At 39.0% G+C, this 23,964-nt stretch overlaps 1 protein-coding gene across 1 annotated transcript in view; it reads left to right on the top strand.

Moving 5' to 3' along the window:
* Positions 1–23,964, top strand: part of TGM5 (transglutaminase 5) — a 302,343-nt gene that overhangs the window by 132,046 nt on the left and 146,333 nt on the right. The window contains exon 8 of the mRNA XM_044090126.1: positions 13,447–13,550. Coding sequence (XP_043946061.1) covers positions 13,447–13,550 — 104 coding nt within the window. The remainder of the gene's footprint in view (positions 1–13,446; positions 13,551–23,964) is intronic.

Genomic DNA, 23,964 nt, shown 5'->3' with positions numbered 1-23,964 from the left:
CTGATTAAAGGTGTTGACCCTATAAAATGAATTGTCTAAAGTCATGTTATTGAAACAGACTTTACAGTGCATATCTCTAGCCCATAAATAAGTTCCATAAAAAAGAATACGAAATCTGGAGTGGACATGTATTATACTGTCATAATGATATTTTACTATATGTCAGTTAGAAAGTATCGATAACTGTCAAAACTCACAGTGCTTCACAAGGATATGAATCACAAGGGACATGGCAATGTCTACCTTGGGCTAACACACCAGGAACAAGGACAGATCACCTTGAATGCTGGTGAGCAGGCTGAACAAACAAGGCTTGCAGTATTCTAATGCCACAAAGTGTTTAAAGCTTAGAGTCTCTAACTTTCAGCATATATACCTGTACAGGGTGCCAAATTCTGTGAACAAAGATGTAGTACACTTATGAACAGCATTAATCTCCAGATATTGCTGAAACAGCTATGAATTTTGGAGTTCCCTCGGTCTGACCACCAAGTAAAAGAACAAGAAGATCTTTGATGGCCTAATGGTTTCCTTCAACCACTGCTTTAATTGTGGACCTTTTCTGTGTATCCAGACCGGTCCTGCAAATGAATGCCTCTGTAAGTTGGTTAAATTTGAGGATGTTAGGGCAACTCTAGCCATCCCAGTGTTTGAATCTTCCTTAATGTTCCTAACTATATAAATATGTGTGCAAACATTCTGCGAAGAATTTTCAGACCCAAATCCCAGGTCACTGCTGCAATGTGCTGTTATTATTGCCGGGACAATGAACTCTTGTACAATGGAAGTATCTTACCACCCTCTTTATTCCCAGCACTGAGTCTGTGAATGGTGCAGATTATCTGTTTCATACATGATCATCGGTCAGCTAATCTTTGAATGAGTTTACACTGTGCTCATTACAAGTACACTGAATGATGGTTGATGACAAACAGCAGGCACATACACTCCATACTGTATGCTCTTTCAAAGTCTACTTGACAACTTTACAAAACTTTCAAGTTATGGTATAACTTATAAAGTTATAACTTGTACCATCAGTGACTAGGCTGCAGCTAGTTAGAAATATAGAAAAACAGTTCCAGAAACCATGGTAAACCAGAAGTCATAGAGCAAAAAATAGAATATCAACACATCAGACTTCTGGAAACGCTAATGACCTTTAATAAATATTATAAAACAGCAAAGCTTTTGGGTTATCACCTTTCCTCAGTATTCAAATAACAAATACAAAAATACTTCATTCAACTTCCATATTTAAAAGAACTCCTAAGACACAGCCACAAATTAAATCGCCCCAACATTTAAAAAATTAGATACACAATTTCATTTAAAGAAACATGCCCATATTAAAATATCATTTTAAACACAATTGTTTTTGTCTTTGTACAGGTTTAAAACTTATAGGTTCATAGGTAGGTACTAGGCTATTGGCCCTAGGGCCTATACAAGCCTAGACAAAAAGGTACCCTGGCTTTCGCCACCCAAGAAAATTATTTTCCTGTGCCCCTGTCAAGCAGAACCACAGAAGTGATCCCTGGGGTGAATTTCCTATTACCCATCCAATCATCAAGATTTTTCTTGAAGAGTGCTAATGAGGAGCTCTGTTTGACATAGATAGGTAGTCTGTTCCAGAGTATGGGAAGTCTCTGGGACAGGAATCTATCCCTCCAGCATGTTCTGTTTATTGTGGTGACAAGGTTTAGGTCCCTAGAGCGTGTAGCTCAGAGGGATTGGGATTTCTTTAAGTGGAGCATGTCCAACAGCTCTGGGTTTAACATAGCTTTGTCTGTTAGGCAGAGATCGCCTCTAAGTAGGCAATATGCGATGGAGTAAAGCTGGAGTTTTTTGAAACGGTCTGCGTAAGGCATCTGTTTGAGGCCAGTAATCCTCTTTGTGAGGTATTTTTGCGGCCTTTCCAGTTGTTGTAGATGTCTTGTGTGAGGTACATACCAAAAGGGGAGTTGTACTCTATAATGGGTCTAATGAGTTATGAGTAGAGGGGAACAATGACCTCTTTTTTTCTGGATGAGAAACCTTTTGTGATGAGGTGTGCTACATAGAAGGATTTCCTGACCACTGTGGCGATGTGATTATCAAAGGAGAGACTACTGTCCACCTGTGTCCCAAGGTCTCTTATCCCACTTTCAGTGTTAAGTAGACTACCAGCTATGTGGTAGTTCATGGGTACAGAGTTTTTACCAAAGGGGATGACAATGCACTTTTTGGCATTGAGCTTGAGACCATGTCTTTGACACCAGGCATCTGTCTCAGTGAGGCCCTTTTGTAGGATGTCCAGATCATTAGGAGTTTTGATTATGGCTCCTAGTTTGCAGTCATCTGCGAATTTAGTTAGCCAATGACCTTCTGTGTTAGCCTGTACTTCAGAGAAGTAGATACTAAACAGGAGAGGACCCAGGACTGAACCCTGTGGTACTCCACTTGTCACTGGTCTGAAGTCTGATTTGGAGTCTGCTACTTTCACAGTGTGGGTTCTGTCAGTAAGCCAGTTGGCAACCCATCTTGTGACATAGGGATTTATACCTACTTTAGTGAGTTTATCTATAATTCCAGTGTGGGGGATGGTGTTGAACGCCTTGGCGAGATCTAGATAGGCTGTGTGAACCACCTTACCCTCATCTATGGCTTTGGTGACTACTTCAAAGAAGTCTATCAGGTTTAGGAGACATGATCTGCCTTTTACAAACCCAAACTGTGTGGGGTCCAAAGTTTGGAGATCTCCAATGTTTTTTTTTATGAGTTCCATGATGATACGTTCCATGGCCTTGCAGACGAGGCTCATCAGGCTAATGGGGTAGTAGTTCCCGGGGTCTGTTGTGGCCCCCCCCTTTGTGGAGTGGGATAACTGTCGTGGTGTGCCATTCAATGGGAACAAAGTCTGAGGTGAAGCTATGATTGAACATGGTACTTAGGTGGGGTGCCAGTTCATTCTGTAGTTCATGTAGAAGGCAGCCTGGGATGTTGTCAGATCCCATGGATGCTGTGTTCTTGGCTTTGGAGAGTGAGGTTTTTACCTGTGCAGCTGTGATTACAGGAACTTTGCATTCTTCCGGTATAAAGATGGGCCCTTTAGGGGGTGAGAGGGGGATAAAGTTAGCACATCTGCCAGGATGTTGGCAATATCAGTTGGTTCTGTATATTTCGTGTCGTTGTTGCTGTAATTCAGAGCAGATCTGAGTGTTGCCATTGAGATTCTTGACATAGCTATAGAATGCTTTGTGGTTGTCTTTAGAATCAGTGGCAATTTTATTTTCATAACTAGCTTTGGAGGATTTTATGAGGGATCTCAGCTTCTTACTGAGGCTGACCAGGGAGTTCCTCCAGTTATGGGATTTTACTCTTTTTTGCAACAGTTTCTTAATTCTGTTGTAGAGTTTGTTTATGGCAGAAGACCACCAGATTGGCTTCCTTTTTTTGGAGGATAGCATCTTGGTTCTGTTAGGGATAGCACGATCCATGCACTTGTGTAAGTGGTTATAAAGTGCATTTGTGTAGGATTCAGCAGTTGTACCTCTATTGTCCAGCTGCATGGGTGTCGTGAAGTTTGCCACTTCTGTCTTAAGAAGCATTCAGTCCTGGTGCACTATCAGCTTGTAAATGTAAAATCCAGGCATATTCTCTCAATTCCAAAATTGAAAAAATATTGAACTCATGATGTCTAATAATAGACCTCCTGTCAGCACTATTAGGAAAAAGAGTATATTTAACCCACCCCTCCACCCCCAACTGAAAAATTTTGAGACCCAAGTAGAGATGGAGTTAAAACAAAATTGAAATAACCAAACTAGATTCTACAATTTGACCAAAGAACAATATGTATTGTTGGATTCATTGAGAAAGAATGGTTATGTGAGGGTTATGAATCCCGATAAGGGGGGGTGGGTGGTTTTTATGGATAGCATAACATACTCGGCTAAAATGTTGGAAATGTTGAATAATCCTGAAAGGTACATTAGAGTTTCCCGCAATGAAATCAATGTGGCCCGTCCGAAAATAGATTTTATGTTACATGAAATGGCCAATGACCAACAGATAAGCCAGGAGACTATCATTTCTAACTATTAACAAACCCAAAGTCCCTTCTATCTTTGGAATACCGAAGGTCCATAAGAATGCCCTTGATCCACCTTTGAGACCTATAGTTGCCGCTTCAGGTTCCAGAACTTATCCAATAGTCAAGTACTTAGATTTAAGACTAAAGGAAGTATGGCTAAACATGGTGGGCATCCTTAAGGATTCTTGGGACTTTTTGAGGAGCACTGACCAGGGGTTATATCATGAAAATCTTATTTTCGTTACTTTAGATATACAGGACCTGTTCAATGATATACCTTACCAAACGGGTTTGGACTGGTTCGAAGAAGCACTGAGAACAAAAGGTAGCTCAGATAATGATACTATTATTCTGAAGACAGAACTGATGGAAATGGTACTCAAACACAATTTTCTCTACTTCAAGGGCAAATTTTTTAAACAGACAAGTGGAGTAGCCACGGGGCCAGTTGTGCCCCCATGTATGCCAACTTAGTTTTGTCCACCTGGGAAGAGAAATTTGTGTTTCATTCTGACTACTCACAATATTGGAGTTACTATAGACGCTACCTGGATGACATAGTCATTTTTTGGAATGGGCCAGAACATAAGTTAAATGAGTTCATAATTTATTTGAATAACACAACGTCCTTTCTTATATTCACCCACAACATCACTCATGACCAATTACATTTGGATGTACTCATTGAAAAAGTACCAGGAAAGAAGGCATTTAAGTCTAGTGTGTTTAGGAAAAAGACATTCTCCAACTCCTATTTATTTTTCACTAGTGGACACCCCTTCAGTCAAAAGAAGGGGATTGTGAAAGGTCAGTTTATTAGGAGTTGCAGAATGACCTCTAATGAACAAGTCTATATTACTGAGAGTAGTAAACTAAGGGCTATGTTCATGGAAAGAAAGTATCCAATAGTGTTGATAAAGCAAGTGGAAGGTGAAATTTTGAAGGAAAGAAAAGGAAGGTTTGGTCCAATTTTGGGCAAGCCAGAGATGAACATCTATCGAGCAGCAAACTATGATACTGACCAAATGGGATGGAATGGTAACTTTATATTGAATTTTAGTAGCAATGCTTGTTGCATTAAAGATATAATTTCACAAAACTGGGAGAGATTTGCGAGATATTCAAATTTGGACCCACTATTTAAAAACCTGCTTAGGTACACCTATAAGAAAGGGTAGGAATATAAAAGAAATGTTGGAAAACTACAAGGTGAATAATTCTAGATCTAAGAAGGGTACATATAAATGTGGTTCTTGTGCATAATGCACACACATTCTACAGGGTGATTCTGTGGATTTGATAGGTAGAAAATAAAACTGGTAAGCAATTTTTATTGTGACACTTATGGAATTATATATGTTGCTATATGTAAGACCTGTGGTTCTTTCTATATAGGAAAGACCAACAGGAAACTCAAGCGACGTATATATGAACACATGAATAACATCAAAAAATGTGATATAAACAATGCCTTGTATAAGCACAGCAAAGAATGCACAGAAGCTGTTTTTGGGTTTTTTTGTAATAGAAAAGGTTGAAACAGACCCATGGTGGGGGGGGGACCATGGGAGACCACCATTGAGATTAAAGAACTTCTCTGGCAGTTAAGAATAGAAGCGAACAAACCCCCAGGACTTAACGAACATATTTCACTGGTACCAGTTCTCGAATTGAGATCTGCCAAGCTCTAACAAAGAATAGGCTAAGGGTATGCCTTACACAACCAATTTTATATAATTAATTTTTTTTATAACTAATTTTATACATATTAAAAATAAACACAACATTGAGCTACATGAAATGTTTTACCTTGTTAGGTTATTTTTTTAAGACACCTCTATTTCATTATGTATACATATGCATTTTAGGTTTTTATTCAACATGGGGGGGCGATATTCTGTTTCACTTTTACGCATAGGCATTTGTTCACTGTGGATGTATATGCAACTGTTCTCAATTATTTATTACATTTATTACAAGACATTATATATTTTTATACTAATGTTGAGGGATGTATTGATCAGAATGGATTAGCATTGTATTTATTGAACTAATGTTATAGAAATTTTAGAATGAGTGTTTTACTATACCTTTAAATTTTTGTCATTTTATTTAATTGGGACTAATTAGGTTCATAGGTTCATAGGTTCATAGGTTCATACTAGGCTATCTGCCCTAGGGCATTTATAAGCCTAGCCAGAGTGTGTGTGGCTTTCACCACCCCTTAGGATGAGAATACTATACCCATTAGTTTGCTGTGCCTCTGTCCAGCAGTGATACAGAGATGATTCCCGGGGTAAACCTACGATCTCCCATCCACTCGTCAAGATTTCTCTTGAACAGAGTCAGTGAGGGGCTCTGCCTCACATGGACTGGGATTCTGTTCCATAGTGTAGGGAGTCTCTGGGTGATGAATCTGTCCCTCCAGCATGTCCTATTTATATCCGTGTTGAGGTTTAAGTCTCTTGCTCTCGTGGCTCTGGTGGATTTGGATTTTTTGAGGTGGAGCATGTCCATTAATTCCGGGTTGGACATGGCCTTGTAAGTCAGGCACAGATCACCTCTGAGCAGATGGTATGCGACTGAATAGAGCTGGAGTTTCTTCAGTCGGGCATCGTATGACATATGTTTGAGCCCCTTTATCCTTTTGGTGAGGAACTTTGGGGTCTTTCCAACTGCTGCAGGTGTCGGGTAAGGTACATTCGAATGGGGCGTTGTACTCAATCATTGGTCTGATAAGTGAAGAGTACAGGGGTACAATGACATCTCCTGATCTGGATGTGAATCCCTTCATGATCAGGTGGGCAATGTAGAAGGTCTTCCTAACCACTTTGGCAATGTGAGTGTCAAAAGAGAGGTTACTGTCAACTTGGGTCCCCAGGTCCCTGATAACTTCTTCCGTGTTTAATGGATTACCACCTATGTGGTAATTAGGGGTTACCTTGTTTTTCCCAAAGGGTATGACTATACATTTTTGGCATTTAGCTTAAGGCCATGGCTCTGGCACCAGTTATCCATTTCTATGAGACCTTTCTGGAGGATGTCTGTGTCTGATGGAGTGTCAATTATGGTGCCCAGTTTGCAGTCATCTGCAAATTTTGTCAACCACAATCCCCTATGTTTGCCTGCACTTCAGAAAAATAAATGCCGAACAAGAGGGGCCCAGGACTGAGCCCTGTGGGACACCGCTCGTGACCGGCTTAGAGTCTGACATGGCACCAGCAACTCTAACCCTGTGTGTTCTGTCCTTGAGCCAGTTTGCAACCCATCTTGTGACATATGGGTTTACATCTAAGCTGGTGAGCTTTTCTATGATGCCCAAGTGGGGTATTGTGTCGAACGCTTTTGCTAGGTCAAGGTAGGCTGTGTGAACTGCCTTACCCTCATCAATGGCCTTAGTGACTGTTTCGAAAAAGTCGACCAAGTTCAAGAGGCAGGATCTGCCCTTGACAAAGCCAAATTGGGTAGGATCCAGTGTCTGTAGGTCCCCAATGTCTTTATTTATGAGTTCCATTATGATCCTCTCCATAGCTTTGCAGACAAGGCTCGTCAAGTTTATGGGGCGGTAATTTCCAGGGTCCGTAGAAGCACCGCCTTTGTGGAGTGGGACCGCAGTTGCCGTACGCCATTCTTTGGGTACGTATCCTGTAGTAAGGCTAAGATTAAAAGAGCAGCCTTATGTGTGGGTTTAGTTCCTCATTGAGTTCGTGTAGCACACATCCGGGGACACCGTCCGGTCCCATTGATGCTGTGTTTTTTGCTTTAGAGAGAGCAGCTCTCACCTGGGCATCTGAGATGTTTGGGAGGCTAGACTCTGGTGGGATAGATATTTCTCCTTTTGGGGGGGAGGGAGGGGAGAAATTTGCACTGAACCTGTCTGCCAGTATGTTGGCAATGTCTGTGGGTTCAGTGATTTTTTTATCATTTTGGACTAATTCTGAGCATATCTGGGAGTTTCCACCCAGGTTTCTAACATAGCTAAAGAAGGCTTTATGATTGTCTTTTGTGTCATTAGCGATTTTTCTTTCAAAGTTGGCCTTGGATGATTTTATGAGTGATCGTAGTTTTTTGCTAGTATTGATCAGAGATGCCTTCCCATTTAGGGATTTTGCTCTGTCATGTAGTAGCTTTCTCCTCTTGTTGTAGAGTTTGTTTATGGCTGGAGTCCACCAGACCGGTCGCCTGCCTTTGGTGGAAAGGGTCTTGATTTTATTAGGGATTGCTTGATCCATACATTCCTGGAGGTGCTCGTAGAAGGCATTTGTAAGGGTTTCAGCAGCGTGGGTTGTGGTTTCCACTGGCTCGGGGCCTTGAAGGATACCACTCCAGTCTTAAGAAGTGTGAAGTTTGCTTTTGAGAAGTTCTTCACTGTGGTCTTTTGCTGGGGGTGGGGCGGGATGTGGATCTCCAGTGAGATTAATTTATGGTCTGATCTCACCAATGAGGGATATACTTCGGTGTGGAGCATTTTGTCCCCATGTTTGTGATGATCAGGTCTAGTATATTTTCTCCTCTTGTGGGAATGGTGACTAGTTGTTCCATAGCATTTGAGTTTATGAACTCAAGGAACCTTTGGGCTAGGGTGTTGGGGCTTGAGTAATGTTCCCCGTCTATGTTTGGGTAGTTGAAGTCACCCAATATGATGGTGTTTGGAGAGACATTTATACTCTCCAGTGTCTTCAGGAAGGCTGTGTGGGTTTCCTGAGTTTGAGAAGGTGGTCTGTAGCATGTTACAAACTGTAGGGCAGTTTTACCTATGGTTAATTGCACCTAGATGGTCTCCGATGCTTCGTGCATTGCCACTAACCTGGAGGTGTGTGTATCCTTTATGAATATGGATACTCCCCCTCCTTTTGTGGTTCGGTCCGGATTTTGGGGCCGGAACGCATGATATGAGGTATAACCTGATAGTGCTGGGGTGCTCTCAGGAGCCTTGAACCAGGTTTCAGTCACAGCACAAACATCAATGTTCTCCATACTGAGGAGGGCTTTGAGGGCGTGCATCTTGAGGTTTAGACTTCTGGCATTGAGCAGTATTACCCTTAGTTTTTCTCCATTTTTGTTTTCTAGGGCGGTAGGTTTATCATTTGAGCCTTGCCTAAAAAAGGCACTATGAGGGTGGCAAGAGCCTTTGCCAATATCCGGAAGCCCAGGGGTGACAGATGCAAGCCGTCCCTTGCGAAGCAGCGTGGCTTGTCAAGCATGTCATCCCAGGCAGACAGACATTGGATCCCCTTAGAATGACACCAGTAATTAAGCCAATTATTAAAGCTGATCATTTTGTCTCTGTATTGTGGCATCATTCTTGGTGAGGGTAGGATACTGCTCAGGGTCAGGGTCATACCGGCCTGGGCTACATAATCTGAGAGCTCCTCTATGTCTCTTTTCATGTAGTCCAGGCAGGTACGTCTCAGGTCGTTCACACCAGCATGGACAATGACTGAGTCATACTTGTACTTGCTGTGGAGTGACCTGAGTGCTTGTGTTATGTGGCGGATTCTAGCGCCTGACAGGCAGCTAACTGTGATCTTTTCCTTGTTCAGTCTGGTGAGAGGGACGTCAGTGTGTCTGACTATGGAGTCACCTATAACAAGTGTGTCTGGCATTGTGTTTGGCCTTAAGGGCTGTGACTGTTTAGCACACTGACTTTGAGAACTATGTGTTGCATGTCTTATGTCTTGAGGTGGCAGTTGCTTGGGTGTCTGCTTTGGAGTTACCACCACCAGGTAATAAGGAGGGACTGCAATGTACTTCTCATTTCTGATGAAGTCCTGGATATACTAGGATGAAAACGTGGTGTCTTTGCAACATTAAATAAAACAGACTTTTTGCTCTTTCTACGCTGTGTTGATGGGTTCATTTTGCTGGTTCCTAGGTGCTTTATTTTGGATGTTTATTGGTTGTGTTTAAAGCACTATTCTCTTTATTTCTTTGGTTTTGGTGCAGATTATTTGTTTCATACATGATCATCGGTCAGCTAATCTTTGAGTGAGTTTACACTGTGCTCTTTACAAGTACACTGAATAATGGTTGATGACAAACAGCAGGCACATACACTCCATACTGTTTTCTCTTTCAAAGCCTACTTGACAACTTTACAAAACTTTCAAGTTATGGTATAACTTATAAAGTTATAACTTGTACCATCAGTGACTAGGTTGCAGCTAGTTAGAAATATAGAAAAACAGTTCCAGAAACCATGGTAAACCAGAAGTCATAGAGCAAAAAGTAGAATATCAACACATCAGACTTCTGGAAACGCTGATGAACTTTAATAAAAATTATAAAACAGCAAAGCTTTTGGATTATCACCTTTCCTCAGTGTTCAAATAACAAATGCAAAAATACTTCATTCAAATTCCATATTTAAAGAACTCCTAAGACACAGCCACAAATTAAATTGTCCCAACATTTAAACAATTAGATACACAATTTCATTTAAAGAGACATGCCCATATTAAAATATCATTTTAAACACAATTGTTTTTGTCTTAGTACAGGTTTAAAACTTATAGTAGCATTCAATCCTGGTGCACTACCAGCTTGGAAATGTAAAATCCAGGCATATTCTCTCAATTCCAATTTATTATTTTGATCTCCACCCCTCATGTCTTTTGGTAGTAACTCAACAACCCTAATTCTAAAAGTACAATCTACACCCTTCACAGCTATATGTTTTGCAAGTGCATTGGTGCTAATATTTCTATGTATGTTGGACTGATGTTTAAACTTCTATTACATTTTCCAATATAAAATCCTTTACATTTGACACATGTTGCTAAATAAGCTATTATTAGTATTGCACATTGCAAAACATCTAAATGTATAACTCTTATTAGTCACTGGATGTACAAATGTCTTATCAGTTGGTGTAAACTTACAAGAACAGCAAGAAAAAGTTCCATATTTGTCCCCTGAACTCACATTACAGTGAATATTCATATCCTTTTAATATAACTTACTTTTTAGTTTCTGACAATTTCTATAGGTGAACATCGGTTTATCACTTGAGCACTCTTTTAACTCAGGCATCACTGTTAGGTTCTCCCAGTTATCACTTATAATTCTTTTTGCCTCAATCATTCTCTTATTATAAGTAGTTACAATATGTACACTACTCTGTGTCATTCTCTGAGTGGACCCTCCATCTATAGTTTTAGCATGTGTAAAATATGATTGGCCAAACCTTCCCTCTCTTTCAAGGACTTATATTCTGTTATACCCCATGTTACAGGGTTAGAATGGTTTACAGAGTTTGTCTATGAAAAAGGTATTGCACATTTTGATGTTCTGTTTTACACGCAACTTATGGAGATGGTTCTTAAAAACAATTTTATATTATTTAATCAGGAAATATATTTACAAGAGGGTGTAGCTATGGGATCTGCATGTGGTAGTCTTTATGCCAACATTGTGGTTATGCAATGTGAGAAAAAAAATCTTATTTTCTTCATGTTATTTCAAACATATAAAGTTCTATACTAGGTTTTTGGATGACGTTTGTTTTATGGGATGGTCCTAACGAACATATCAATGATTTTATAACCTATATTGAATCTACCACTAATTTTTTACACATACCAGTGACCCCAACATGATTTCTATTTTGGCCATTCTTTTGTTAAAGGATTATCACAATGAAAAGTTTGTATCAAAGATTTTTAGAAAGAATACATATTCTAATTCTTTGCTGCATTTTTCTAGCACCCACCCTGTGAAACAAAAGAAGGCCATTGTTAAAGGCCAATTTGTCCGTGCAGCATGTAAGGTTTCTGTTATGGACAAATTTTTGAACAAATGTGACAATTTAAAACACATGTTCCTGAAAAGAGGTTATCCATTCAAATTCATCACTGAAATTATGACTGAGGTAGTTGAGAAGAAGAAGGAGCAAGGTTATTACCATCCCCTACTATCGGGTGATTTAATTGATAATGTTTTAGCCATTAACATATATTTTAGTTAAAAACTGGTCTATCCTTAGACATGAGAAAAACATTAGATCCTTCTTGATAGGTCTACAACCTACTATAGTTTATAGAAAAGGAAAAAATTTGAAAAATATTTTTGAGACTAAAAAGTTGGTTACATGTATAAATGTGGTAGTTGTAACTATTGTAAACACATAAAAGAGGGTAACTCATTTTGTGTTACTAATATGGAAATTAGGATCCACTAGAAATGTAACTGTTGTTCAGAGAAGGTCATATATTGTGCTATGTATACCATCTGTTCCTGCTACTACATTGGTAAGACAAGACTGACCGTAAGTTAAGGAACTGCATATATGAACACCTATATGATATCAAAAATAAAAAAGACACCAATGCTTTAAGCAAACACATTATGGAAAACATTAATCACAAATTTCAATTTTTTTATTGTAGACAGTATCAATACTGATATAAAAGGAAGGGCTTGGTCATTATTGTTAGAAAAAAGAGAATTATACTGGCAGTTACGATTAAATGCAAGTAACTAGCCAGGTCTAAATGAAAGCATCTCCATTAGCCCCTTACTGAAATTAAAGGCATTAGAGGGTAATAAAACCCCCTTCCCTAGTTTTTATGGAATAACACAGTATTTTTTAATATATTTGTACACTTTTAAAACATATTATTATTCTCTTTTCAGATACACGTCTTATGTACTTTTTACACTTCATATTTATATACATATATTATAATTATTTTGATAATAAAATGGGGGGTCTTTGTACTATTTATTGGTTAGTTATTTGTTTTTTTACCTGTACACAAATACCTATTAATTTATTTTCTGGTTACATTCAATTTTTATCCAATTAATTGTTTTAATTAATGTTGTCACTTCCTGGTGAGTGGATATAAAAGAAAGTATGTATTCTTAATATGCTATCTGATGAAGTCCTGATCCTCTAGATGAATGCGCTTATCTTTTCTGAATTTTATTACTTATTATCTGTTGGACTTAATAAAGTGGATTCTGCTTCACATTAACCGAGTTTGGATTTTGCAGTGTGAGTGAACATGTGAGTGGGACCAATCCAACTGCTTCATTTGGATTTTTTATTTCCTGTGTTGTATGAAATAATAGTCAGAGCAGTTGAAAACAGTTAACTTCAACAACAGTGGTACATAGTTAGAGAAACTACTGCATATCTGACAAATGTTTTGCAGCAATCTTTCCAAATGCATCCTTTTTGTGCCTTACTATATTTTATTAACTCTGCAGTATTTTCCCTCTAATAGTCCACATTCAAGATGGTCAGGCAAAGGATACTGGCATTTTCTGGTCTGAGAAATATATATTTCTTCAAAATCATATCCTCATTTCTGTATAACATGCACTTGCATGATATGACATTTAAAGTCATGTTTTACTTCTTGTAGGAACTACCATGTTTGGGATGAGTGCTGGATGAAGAGACCTGATCTTGAAGAAATCTATAGTGGATGGCAAGTTGTGGACTCAACTCCTCAAGAAACAAGTGAAGGTGAGAATCAACTAATGTCAATAAATGAGGCAGTAAAGGTGTGTTCTGATATAGGTAACAGACAGTGCAATGCCGCCTTAATAAATCAGAAACAATGTTAAGATAGATTACTGAAGGTAGTACATGAAGGTTTTACTTGAGCCTTGGTGAAGGGAACACATGATATTAGTTTTTATACTCAGAATATTATATTTTTAATTTTAACTAAAAAGTAGATAAGAAATGCTCCTTCTTAATTTGTTTCAACAGAAAATTAAATGTCTTACATTTAATCAAGCACAGTAAAAGCTTAACATTATGATTTGTACTACTAGTATTCTAATTTTCAGAACCTTTTAGGAGAAGCTTCCTATTCCTGATATTATGATAGTTAATGCTGGACATTGCAGTCTGTTAAAACAACTATTTTGTTATCCTTTCTTTCTTGCTCCACTTTTGTTGTTTCTTTTCTTTCTTAAGTATAACATCTAGGAATTCCATATATTCCCAAATGGGCCTGCATATGTACATGTTCAATTAATTTTAAGTATATTAGACATACCAAACTATGAGGAGCACTGTTATGTGTAGTTGCAGTTGCTTTTGGCTTGCTTTTGCTTAGCTTGGTCTCTTATTTTTCTACAGCTTCTGCTAGAGGCATAATGCTTATTAACACTAAATGGCAGCTAGACACATGCCACTCATTTTTTGCAAGTCTGTGTAAATATTTGATGCATCTTTGTTAGATCTGTGGTATAGAGGGAAGAAGCTTTGTATGACCAAGGGGACCAGGGTTCAATTAACAGTCCTGGAAATAGAGGATCCAATGATGGGAATGAGAAGAATGAAGAGGTGTGACTGCTCACCCCTCTCAGGAGGAAGGGAGGGAGGGAGGGATGAGGGCTGTGTGCTGGGAGGACTGTAGCTGCCATGTTGCCAGTATTACTGGAAAACACACACCAAGTTGTTTGGGGGTGAGACTACAGGAGAAATGACTTGTGAGTGTGCAGCATTGCCTCGTAATGTCCCATTGCACACCACCGGAGGGTACAGCCCCAAGATAAGCATGTCACAACAGAGGTAAGAACGTTTGCCTTTTGAGTTTGGTAGCCCAAGTGAGCCTAGAACCAAGACAAAGAGGTTAGAGCTTAAATCCATCAGACTGCAGGATGATAGCATCTAACTGGTTAACCCATATCTTATCCTTGGTGACCACAAGGTAATGAATGGGTCAGTTGGGTGCTTGGCAAGGAGAGCTGATGGTCAGTAGAAGGGCAGTAGAAAGGCAAAAAAGAAATCTAATGTAGCTTTTGAGTACCATAGACTAAATTTCATTATATGTTGTTGCAGCTGAACATTTGCAGACTTTTTTAATTTTATGAGTCATTTTAGGGTCAGGGCTAGAGTGAATTTATTGAATATTGATGAGATGGCTGGCTGGATTACTGTCTGGCAATATTCTTCCTTCATGCTGATTATATGTACTTGGGTATGTGAACTTTCTAGTATGTATGTATGTATGTACGTATTTGTATGCATACATGACCAACAGGTATCAGATGTTACAGACTCCATTAGCACTTTGGCAGCCATGAAAAGGACAGCCACTATTTCCACATATCTATAAATATCTGGTGGCATTGCTCATCTGTCCTGAGTGAATGTAAAAGAGTGTGGATATAAAAATAATCTGATCCAATGTGCTCATCTGCAAACCAGCTAATTAAACTGGGAGGAGTCCCACAGTACTTCAACCATTTGGTCACCCCCTTAGCCCCTAACTAAAGTGTTATCATTCTAAAGTTATTTTTTAAGACTTTATAGGTTCATAGGGTTCACTAGGCTAATGATTACAAGGGCCATTTTAAGCCTAGCCATGCATCCCAAATCTCTGACAAGTTCTGATACCCTTGATAAGTGTAAGCATGGGCCTGGGAGATGAACCATTTACAGGTTACCTGTCTCCATTAGAAAAATAGGTGCCAAAACAGGGATGACTTTCCGGTTTCCCATCCAATTGTCCAAGTTACACTTGAATTGGGTTAGGGAGGAACTCTGCTTTACATGGATGGGGATCCTGTTCCATAGATGGAGTAGTCTCTGGGATACATACCTATCTCTTCAGCAGTTCTTATTTGTATCATAGGCAAGGTTTAAGTCTTTAGAATGGGTAATTCCAGTGCTGTTTCTTTTGTGGATATGCAAGAAGTTCATCAGAGTGGGGTCTGGCAATGCCCTGTATGCCAGGCATAGATCTCCCTTCAAATGCCTGTAGGAGACAGAATACAGGGATAGGGCCTTGAGGCGGTCTGCATAGGACATATTACTTACACCCTGTATTCTTTTAATGAGAAACCTCTGTGGACATTCCATTTGTTGGATATGCCTGGTTAGGTACATACCAAAGGGGGCACTGAACTCAATGATAAGTCTGATAAATGCCGAATACAGTGGAACAATGACTTCCTTGGACATCGATGCCATACCTTTGTTTATAAGTTGCGCAACACAGAATGATTTCCTCACCACTGTAGACACATGATGATCAAAGGCTAGATTACTATCTATTTGTGTCCCTAAGTCCCTGACTACTAGGTCAACTCTAAGGGGTGTGCTGTCAATATGATAGTTACCAGGGATGGATGACTTCCCAGAAGATACTATTATGCTATATATTAGGATACTATTTCTTGGCATTTAGTTTTAGTCCATGGCTCTGACACCAGTTGTTTGTCTGTGCCAGCCCCTCCTGAAGAACATTTGTGTCAGTGTGAGATTCAATGACAGCTCCTAATCTGCAATCATCTGCAGATTTAGTCAGCCAGAGACCACTGACATTGGCCTTGACTTCTGAGAAGTAAATGCCAAAAAGGAGCAGTCCAAGGACTGATCCCTGAGGGACTCCACTTGTGACTGGCCTCTTTGTAGAGATGGACTCCCCAATTCTAACTTCCTGGATCCTGTCTGTACGCCAGTTGGCTATCCACCAGGTGACATATTTTAACTTGAGTTTCCTTATGTTTTTGGTTCCAGTGATTGTTTAAGTGATCCGCTCAACTTTAATGTCCTCAGAGTTGGATAAATGCAAAGAAGATCTGTGACAAGACCCAGAAGGAAGCTTGGTGGCAGTTGACTGATGTCAGACCTTCTATTAGTAATGATAACATCCCTCAATAAGTGACAGACTCTGGAAGTTAGAGAGAGATTGTGCTATGGAAGCAGTAAAACATTTGTGTTCCTTAATCATTATACAAAATAATTTGAATCCTCTGCTGATGTTTTCAGTTTACTTTTTATAGGAGCAGTATGACACCATGTTGATGTTAGAGCAGCAAGTGGCAGATGTGCAAAGTCAGTCATTGAAATTAAGCACTGAAGTTGTTTATATTGAGCAAAAGTTGGTTAATTTGGAATAATTTAGAGGGTAAGGCAAAGAGGTATGGTTTAAGTTTATAATAATAGTGAGATATGGAAATAATACAAATAATTGTTTATTTTATATATATTTTTATGGTAGGAGCGTTAGTGTGTAGTGGTTTGACGCCAGAGTGTCTGTCACCCTTAGAAAAGTTTTGTCTGTAATATATTTCTTCTTCATTAATGGATCACACATTTTATTCGGCAAATGTACTATTGAATTATGGTAGTAGTGGGTTATAAATATTATGACTAGATAATACGTTGGATTGCCATTGCTTTTTTAAATAAAAATGAATGTACTCATTTTTATATAGAAGCCCCGCGAGATGTTGGTGAAAAGAGAAGCCTGGGATTTAGGAGTCTGGCTTGTATTTTTGGTTTTTAATGTGTACTGTTTGGGAGTAGTATGTGTGGAATTTGGGTGATCAGATTGTCATAATGTTAGTTTTTGTATTTTACAGGTGTGTATACAGTAGGACGTCGTATCTTTTGTTAGTGTATGTTAACGTAAAATTTAAAGGGGAATGGCGCGGGATGTTTCTCGGTTAGTGTGGTGTCCCTCCTTCAAATTACAGGTTTTCACTGCTTTCACTATGTTGATACTTTTGAAGATGAAGCAATGGTTGTGTTGAGATGTACTACCCCATTGTTGGATAACACATGAGCTGCAACATTTGGGCTCTGCTGTTGTGAAGTGTGTAGGGTCATTATCCTCCCCTCCCAAAAATAAATATCTTGGTAACTGTCCACCAAGAATCGCTTAGTATGTTTCTCACTCCCAAGACAGCATTGTACAGCTCACTCTGACCTCTTTATCATAATCACATTTATTGGCCAAGTATGTGCGCATACAAAGAATTTAACTTTGGTTTAAATTACTTTCTTTGTATTTGGTCCACATTCTCGCAGTTTCGCATCAAAATGGAAATACTTTGTGTATTTCCTTAGTTAAGTGCTTCGTATGTTGGAGACAAAAGGTTGAAAGCTGTGGGGAGGATGAAATATTGACTGTACTGCTTGGAGTCCCTTTCAGTTGAGCCATCATGATTTTAGATCTTTACCTTTGTTATACCACTTCCTGTGCGTGTGGCAAAGTGGTTGTGTTTTGAGGCCTAGTGTGTTTTTTTACGTATGGAGGATATTCTAAAGGATGGCTCTAGAGGTGCGTCTTCAAATACTGGTCTAGTCAAAATTTGTATTTCTCCACTCTATGGAGAAAAAAAAATAACTTGAGTTTGCGTTCTGTTTAGTTTTTATCTGAGTGGTAAACCATCTACTTTATTGTAGGCATTGGTGGGCCTTGTAAGTCAAACTCCACTTGCGCAACCCACACACAAGGTCTCAACCTGGTCTGTGACATTAATAGAATGGGTCTATATTATAATATCGAAGTCTTACAACTTCAAATGTTATAATATTGAACCCTATTCAGCGAATGCTGGAAATAGCGAAGCTGTAGAACACCAAATACTTTCCTAGGAAAAGTATTCGGTGGGCCGTTTTTGCAGCTTTGCTATTTCCTCAACTGTGGAGTGAAGGTTACGGAGCAGGTTAAGGTAATTGTGCAAATGAAGGTGAGTGTGCGATAGGGACCTTAGGATTAGGGAGTGGGTAAGATGAGTGTGCAATAGGGACTTTAGGGTAGGGAGCGGGTAAGGTGAGTGTGCGATAGTTAGGGACCTTAGGGTTAGGGTTGGGTTAAGGTAAGTGGATAGATAGTGGTGTATGTATGGTTTAGTGTAGGGTTTTGTGAAGTGTATGTGTGTGGATTATTTATTTTGGTGTGCTTGTGTTTTGTGTATGTTTGTCGGAACAGCAATTTTTTTCCCTGGGAAAAAAATTGCTATTCTGACTGTTCGGTTTTCTGGTGTTTTACTCCAATGGTTTCAATATTATAACATTCAAAGTTGTAAGACTTCAATGTTATAATGTCAACCCAATAGAACTTGTTGGTGGGATAGATTTGTGTCCCAGCGAGTCCCGCATCTGTGGAATAGACTTCCTCTCCATATCAAGCAGAGTACCTCACTAGCCCTCTAAGAGGAGCCTAGATGACCGGATGGGAAACAGAAAATATACCCCTGGGATCCCACTTGTGTCCCTGCTGCACAAGGAAAATAAGTGCTGACTTTTATGAGAACATGGGTTAAATTCTTGGCTAGGCTTATAATGGTCTCTGGGCCAATAGCCTAGTATCATCCTATGAACCTATGAATGAACTGCTGGAAGGAGAGGAAGGCTTTGTCTTAAAGATGTGAAAATAAAATGGTAAAATAGACTTTTTTTCTAAGAGCTCATCTGGAAAAGAATGATTGGGGTGTAGCTTGTGACTCAGTATGAAATCAACGGGTACTGTCACAACTATGTCAACCAGGAAAACAAATTGCAGTGGAGGGCAATGATGTAGTATGGTTTCTCAAAGATTATGTTACATCCAGTAGCTCAGTTCTTCATCCCAGTAAAGGAGTATCAGTGATGCAAAAACTGGTATAAGTTATCGTTCCCACTGTTTTTAAGAAATTCTTCCTTATGGAGTTGCAAATGTTCATTCCTGCTCAGTCAGCGATTAATATTTTGGAGAACTTGCCTTCAGTGCTGGACTATTCAAGTAAAGAAGTTTTAGCAAAGGAGCCAACAGAAAATAGTGAATGTCCTGAAACTGTTGAGGTGGAGGACTAATAAGAATAATAATAATGTAATACTTTTAATTGCATATTCTCTGGGTGGGGGCATTGTGAATTAAATATAAACAGGCTAAATGAATGGAATCAGGGTGTGGACATTTGATAATATTACTCAGGTTTTTTTTCGATATCTGAGGCTGAGAAAAATAATGAAAATTATTTATCGACATATGATTGTTATGGGGCAATGGTAGAACCTTACTGTGTGTATTTGTTATCCTTTCTTCTATATGAGATGCCCTCTCTGGTGGGCCAGGGCACAGGCCACTAACACCAGAGAGGGCATCTCATATAGGAGAAAGGATAACAAATACACACAGTAAAGTACAATTTCCCTTAAAGCGCACACAGAGATCACAGTCAGTCTGGGGCTGGTTGCTCCCTTGCTCACCAGGTCCCCTATAAGACTCCCCACTGGCACAGCTATAGGTCCAGATCTTAGCCTAGCTGGCAAGCTAACCTCAAGTACCCTCTCTGTCCAACCAGTGCTTCGTGTCCCTGCCCAAGTGGCTGACACACACACACACACACACACACACACACACACACACACACACACACACACACACACACACACACACACACACACACACACACACACACACAACTTCACAGACACTCCTGGGAAAGGCTGACACAGATTCTCCAGCTGTACCCCTTTACCCAGACTATATGGTAATAATTCCTGCCACCACCAGCTAATAATTATCAGGTACCCAAATGCCCTTAAAAGGGTGTCCAATTATTACTGTGCAATATTTTTATCAAATAGTAGTGTAAATAAGCACTCTTAAGCACTCTTAAGGCTTATTAGAGTGGCTTTGTACAATAAACTCTATAAATATACAATGTACTCTAGAGCTTACCTTATCTCTACATAAACCAGCCACAGTTGAAAAGAGTTTAAAAATACTACTACAATACAATACTACTACACCACAATGCTATTCAAGAGTTCAGAGATCACACAGAAACTTAAAATAATTCAGTAGTACAGTTCTGACATAACAGAAAAACACTTAGTTTAATATTTTCTAATTTCCTAGCTATTGCTACAAGAAAACACACTTCTAAGATAACTTACTTAAGAGAGCATAAGGCAGTGCTGAGATGGATAGTCCAAGATCAAAATGCTTAATAATCTTTGCTTCTCACTGTTTAAATTGAAACTGCAGTTCTGCTAAACATTACATCATCTTTTACACCTTCCTGGTTCCCAGGCCTCACAGAAACTGCATTTACATTCTTTTACACTTAAAACAATAAAGGACATTCCAATGTAAATTCTGGTAATTAACTTTAGCATTAAAACAATAGGCAGGAAGCCTTCATCTAGCCGGACTGGAGCTGACTTGTAAAACATCAAAGGCAGTGATGAAATAATTTTAATTTCAAAGGACCAACAAGAAATGCTTGACTTAACTTTCTTTACAGCAGATGGCAATGTTGCCACATTGTTTTAAGTTCAACATTCACAGTATTTACAAATAATAGAATTATGTACCAAATTCTATTTGACTATGCTGGCAGCATTCACCCATCTCTACCAGTCTTCACAATGAGTGTGGGTTCTTAGGAGAAAGGTTAGCTGATGGTCACTGAACAATCTACTGATGAAAGCCATGTGCTGAAACTGGTCTAAAATTTCAGCTTAATAAAGCTACTATTACTTAATTCATGCTTGGTGCTGGCATTTTTTCATTTTGGTCTAACTAGTTTGCTTGCCTTGCACCAGCCGTACCTGCTAGTTCCCCTTTTTGCTCAAGAATCTAGTCAAGGACAGACTGTCATTTGGAAGATCTGTCAGTGTTCGTAGGAGATGTGATGATTTGGGTGAACCCTTGGAGGTTAATATGGGATGCTGGAGTCTGAGAGGAGCAGCTGAGCCAGTCAGTGTTGAAGTCACCCATCAGCACTGCTTCCTGTGGGAGGGAGTTGGAGATCCAGTGTAGTATGTTTTTTAATGTGGGAATATTGTTTCATGGTGGGATATAGCCACCTATGATATTAATATCTTTTTTGGCATTCATTTTTAATTTGGCAAATATAAGTTCCGCATTTTCAAAGCCAAAGATGCTTAAATCTATACAATCAAGTATTAGGTGATCTTTGAATAAGATTGCTACTCCCCCACCCCTCCTGGTTTTCCTGTCTTAGTGAAGAATATTGTATTGGGGGCTATGATTTCATTGTTATTGTCAGGTTTCAGCCATGTTTCTCTTAATACTACAATATCAGGAGAGTAGATGGAGAGTAGGGCATACAGATTATGAACTTTATTTCCAGTACTTCTTATATTCATATTAAGGATGAGAAGGGAAGATATATTTCAGTGGTGTAGTAGTCCATGCGTTGAATGTGATAGAGCTGTTTACCATATTTTGTATGGGAGTGGGACCAGGATTAGGCTGTATGCCTCTGGAGTAGTTCAATTGCTTAATAAGGTGTAGAAAGAGTTTGGCAAGCTTGTTTTGTAGTTTGGTGTATTTTTGACAGGTTTGGGGCATGGTTGCTAGGGGATGGGTTTTAATTGCATGGTAATCTATCTGGCTAGTATAGAAGAGGGATGGGACTGTTGTATAGTTTAGTGGACAGTTTTGGTGGGATAATGAAGAGGTTTGCCAGGGAGGGGGGTTGGTGGATTGTAGTAGAGTATAATGTGAGAGGAGGGAGTATAATGTGAGGGGAGGTAGTATAAAAGTAATAGAAGTGAGATAGTGGTGATGTGGAGGACTGTGAGGTGTAAGTGTTTCTTATTAAGGTAAGATATTTTATTAGGGTAAAAAATAAAAAGAGTAACTGGAAGCTGAAAACAATGGATTCACTAATACAAAACTTTTATTTGATAAACAAACTTAGATTCATTTTATTAGGGTACTTTGATATTTTGGAGTGTAGAGTGTAGTGGGTCTGATATGGTTGGTGGCTGATAACCTATATGAGTAATGCTTTGTGTGTGGGTAAAAGGGTTTTGAACTTGCAGGTGGGGAGCTAACATTTGATGTTAAGTACTGATAAGTGAGTAGTAGTGGTGGTTAGTTGATGTCTGGGTTGTGATTGGCTGTTGACATGTGGGGGCTTGAGAATTATAAATCTAGATGAAGTGGGGGTGGGTGGGAAATGAGATTGGGGTAGGGGAACAGAGCAGGTAGACCCAGGACATGGTGTGACAGTGTATCCAAAAAAACAGTCAGTGCATTTAGTGAGGCAGGCATTTATAAGGTACTCTATCCTAGCAGAATTAGTCCACCAAGGAACACAAATAAGTGTAAAGTTAGTATTTCTTTCCTTTGCTGTTGCTTATATACTGGTAGTGTATTTCCTGTATCAGATACCTTTGCTAGTTAGGTGATAGTTATCTTTCAGTTTCAAAAATTCCAAGGCCCTAGCTTAAGAAGCACATTCCTTTGTCTGAGATTTCCTTATGGATTGCATCTCATACTTTATTGAAGTAACAAAGGGATAGTGAGGGGGACTCATAAAGCAAGCGTTGCAGCTGCCAGCCTAGGTAGAATGTTCCCTTACAGAATACAAATGTGTCAGTATATTTAGATAAAACAGTGTAAGAAACTTCTCTGTGTGGAAGATTTTCAGTCCATATATTTCTAGTTAATCACTGTATATTAATCAGATCAGACAATAGTAGTAGAAGCGGATAAACTGTCAAGTCAAAAGTAATAATAGAAAATATATAATTCTACAGCATTACTAAGTATTCGAAAGTAATCCAAGCAAGGCAGGCAGTCTGTTTCCAGTCGAAAATAAAGGATTTTCGACTGGAAACAGACTGCCTGCCTTGCTTGGATTACTTTCGAATACTTAGTAATGCTGTAGAATTATATATTTTCTATTATTACTTTTTGACTTGACGAGTTTACATTCGCTACTTCTACTACTATTGTCTGATCTGATTAATATACAGTGATTAACTAGAAATATATGGACTGAAAATCTTCCACACAGAGAAGTTTCTTACACTGTTTTGTTTTTAGACCCACTATACTTTAGTGGGTTGTTTTGAGACTTTGGGGATACCACGGAGATTACTTGTTTTTTATATTTAGATAAAAGATACAATTTTAGTTTTGAGAAAAAATAACCCACATTAGTTAAATTTTAAGGTTCCCGTTGTTTGCTGATCATAATCGTCTTTCAGATGTTCATATTGATAGATGTAGCAGTGGCTGCACTCACAAGGGGGAGGGAACCCAGGAAAGTAGTGCTAGCTGTGTACTAAACAAGCGAGTAGAGGAAGTGGGTAAGACTGAAGTATGTATATCAATATTTCAGAATTGGTAAAAGCAGTTTCCAACAATGTACATTAAAGTTAC

Source organism: Protopterus annectens, chromosome 12.part0 (genome assembly GCF_019279795.1).
Source record: "Protopterus annectens isolate FY-2018-M chromosome 12.part0, PAN1.0, whole genome shotgun sequence".
Classification (NCBI taxonomy): domain Eukaryota; kingdom Metazoa; phylum Chordata; order Ceratodontiformes; family Protopteridae; genus Protopterus; species Protopterus annectens.
Note: the sequence above shows the minus strand (reverse complement) of the source record. Positions and strands in the feature narration are given on the sequence as shown.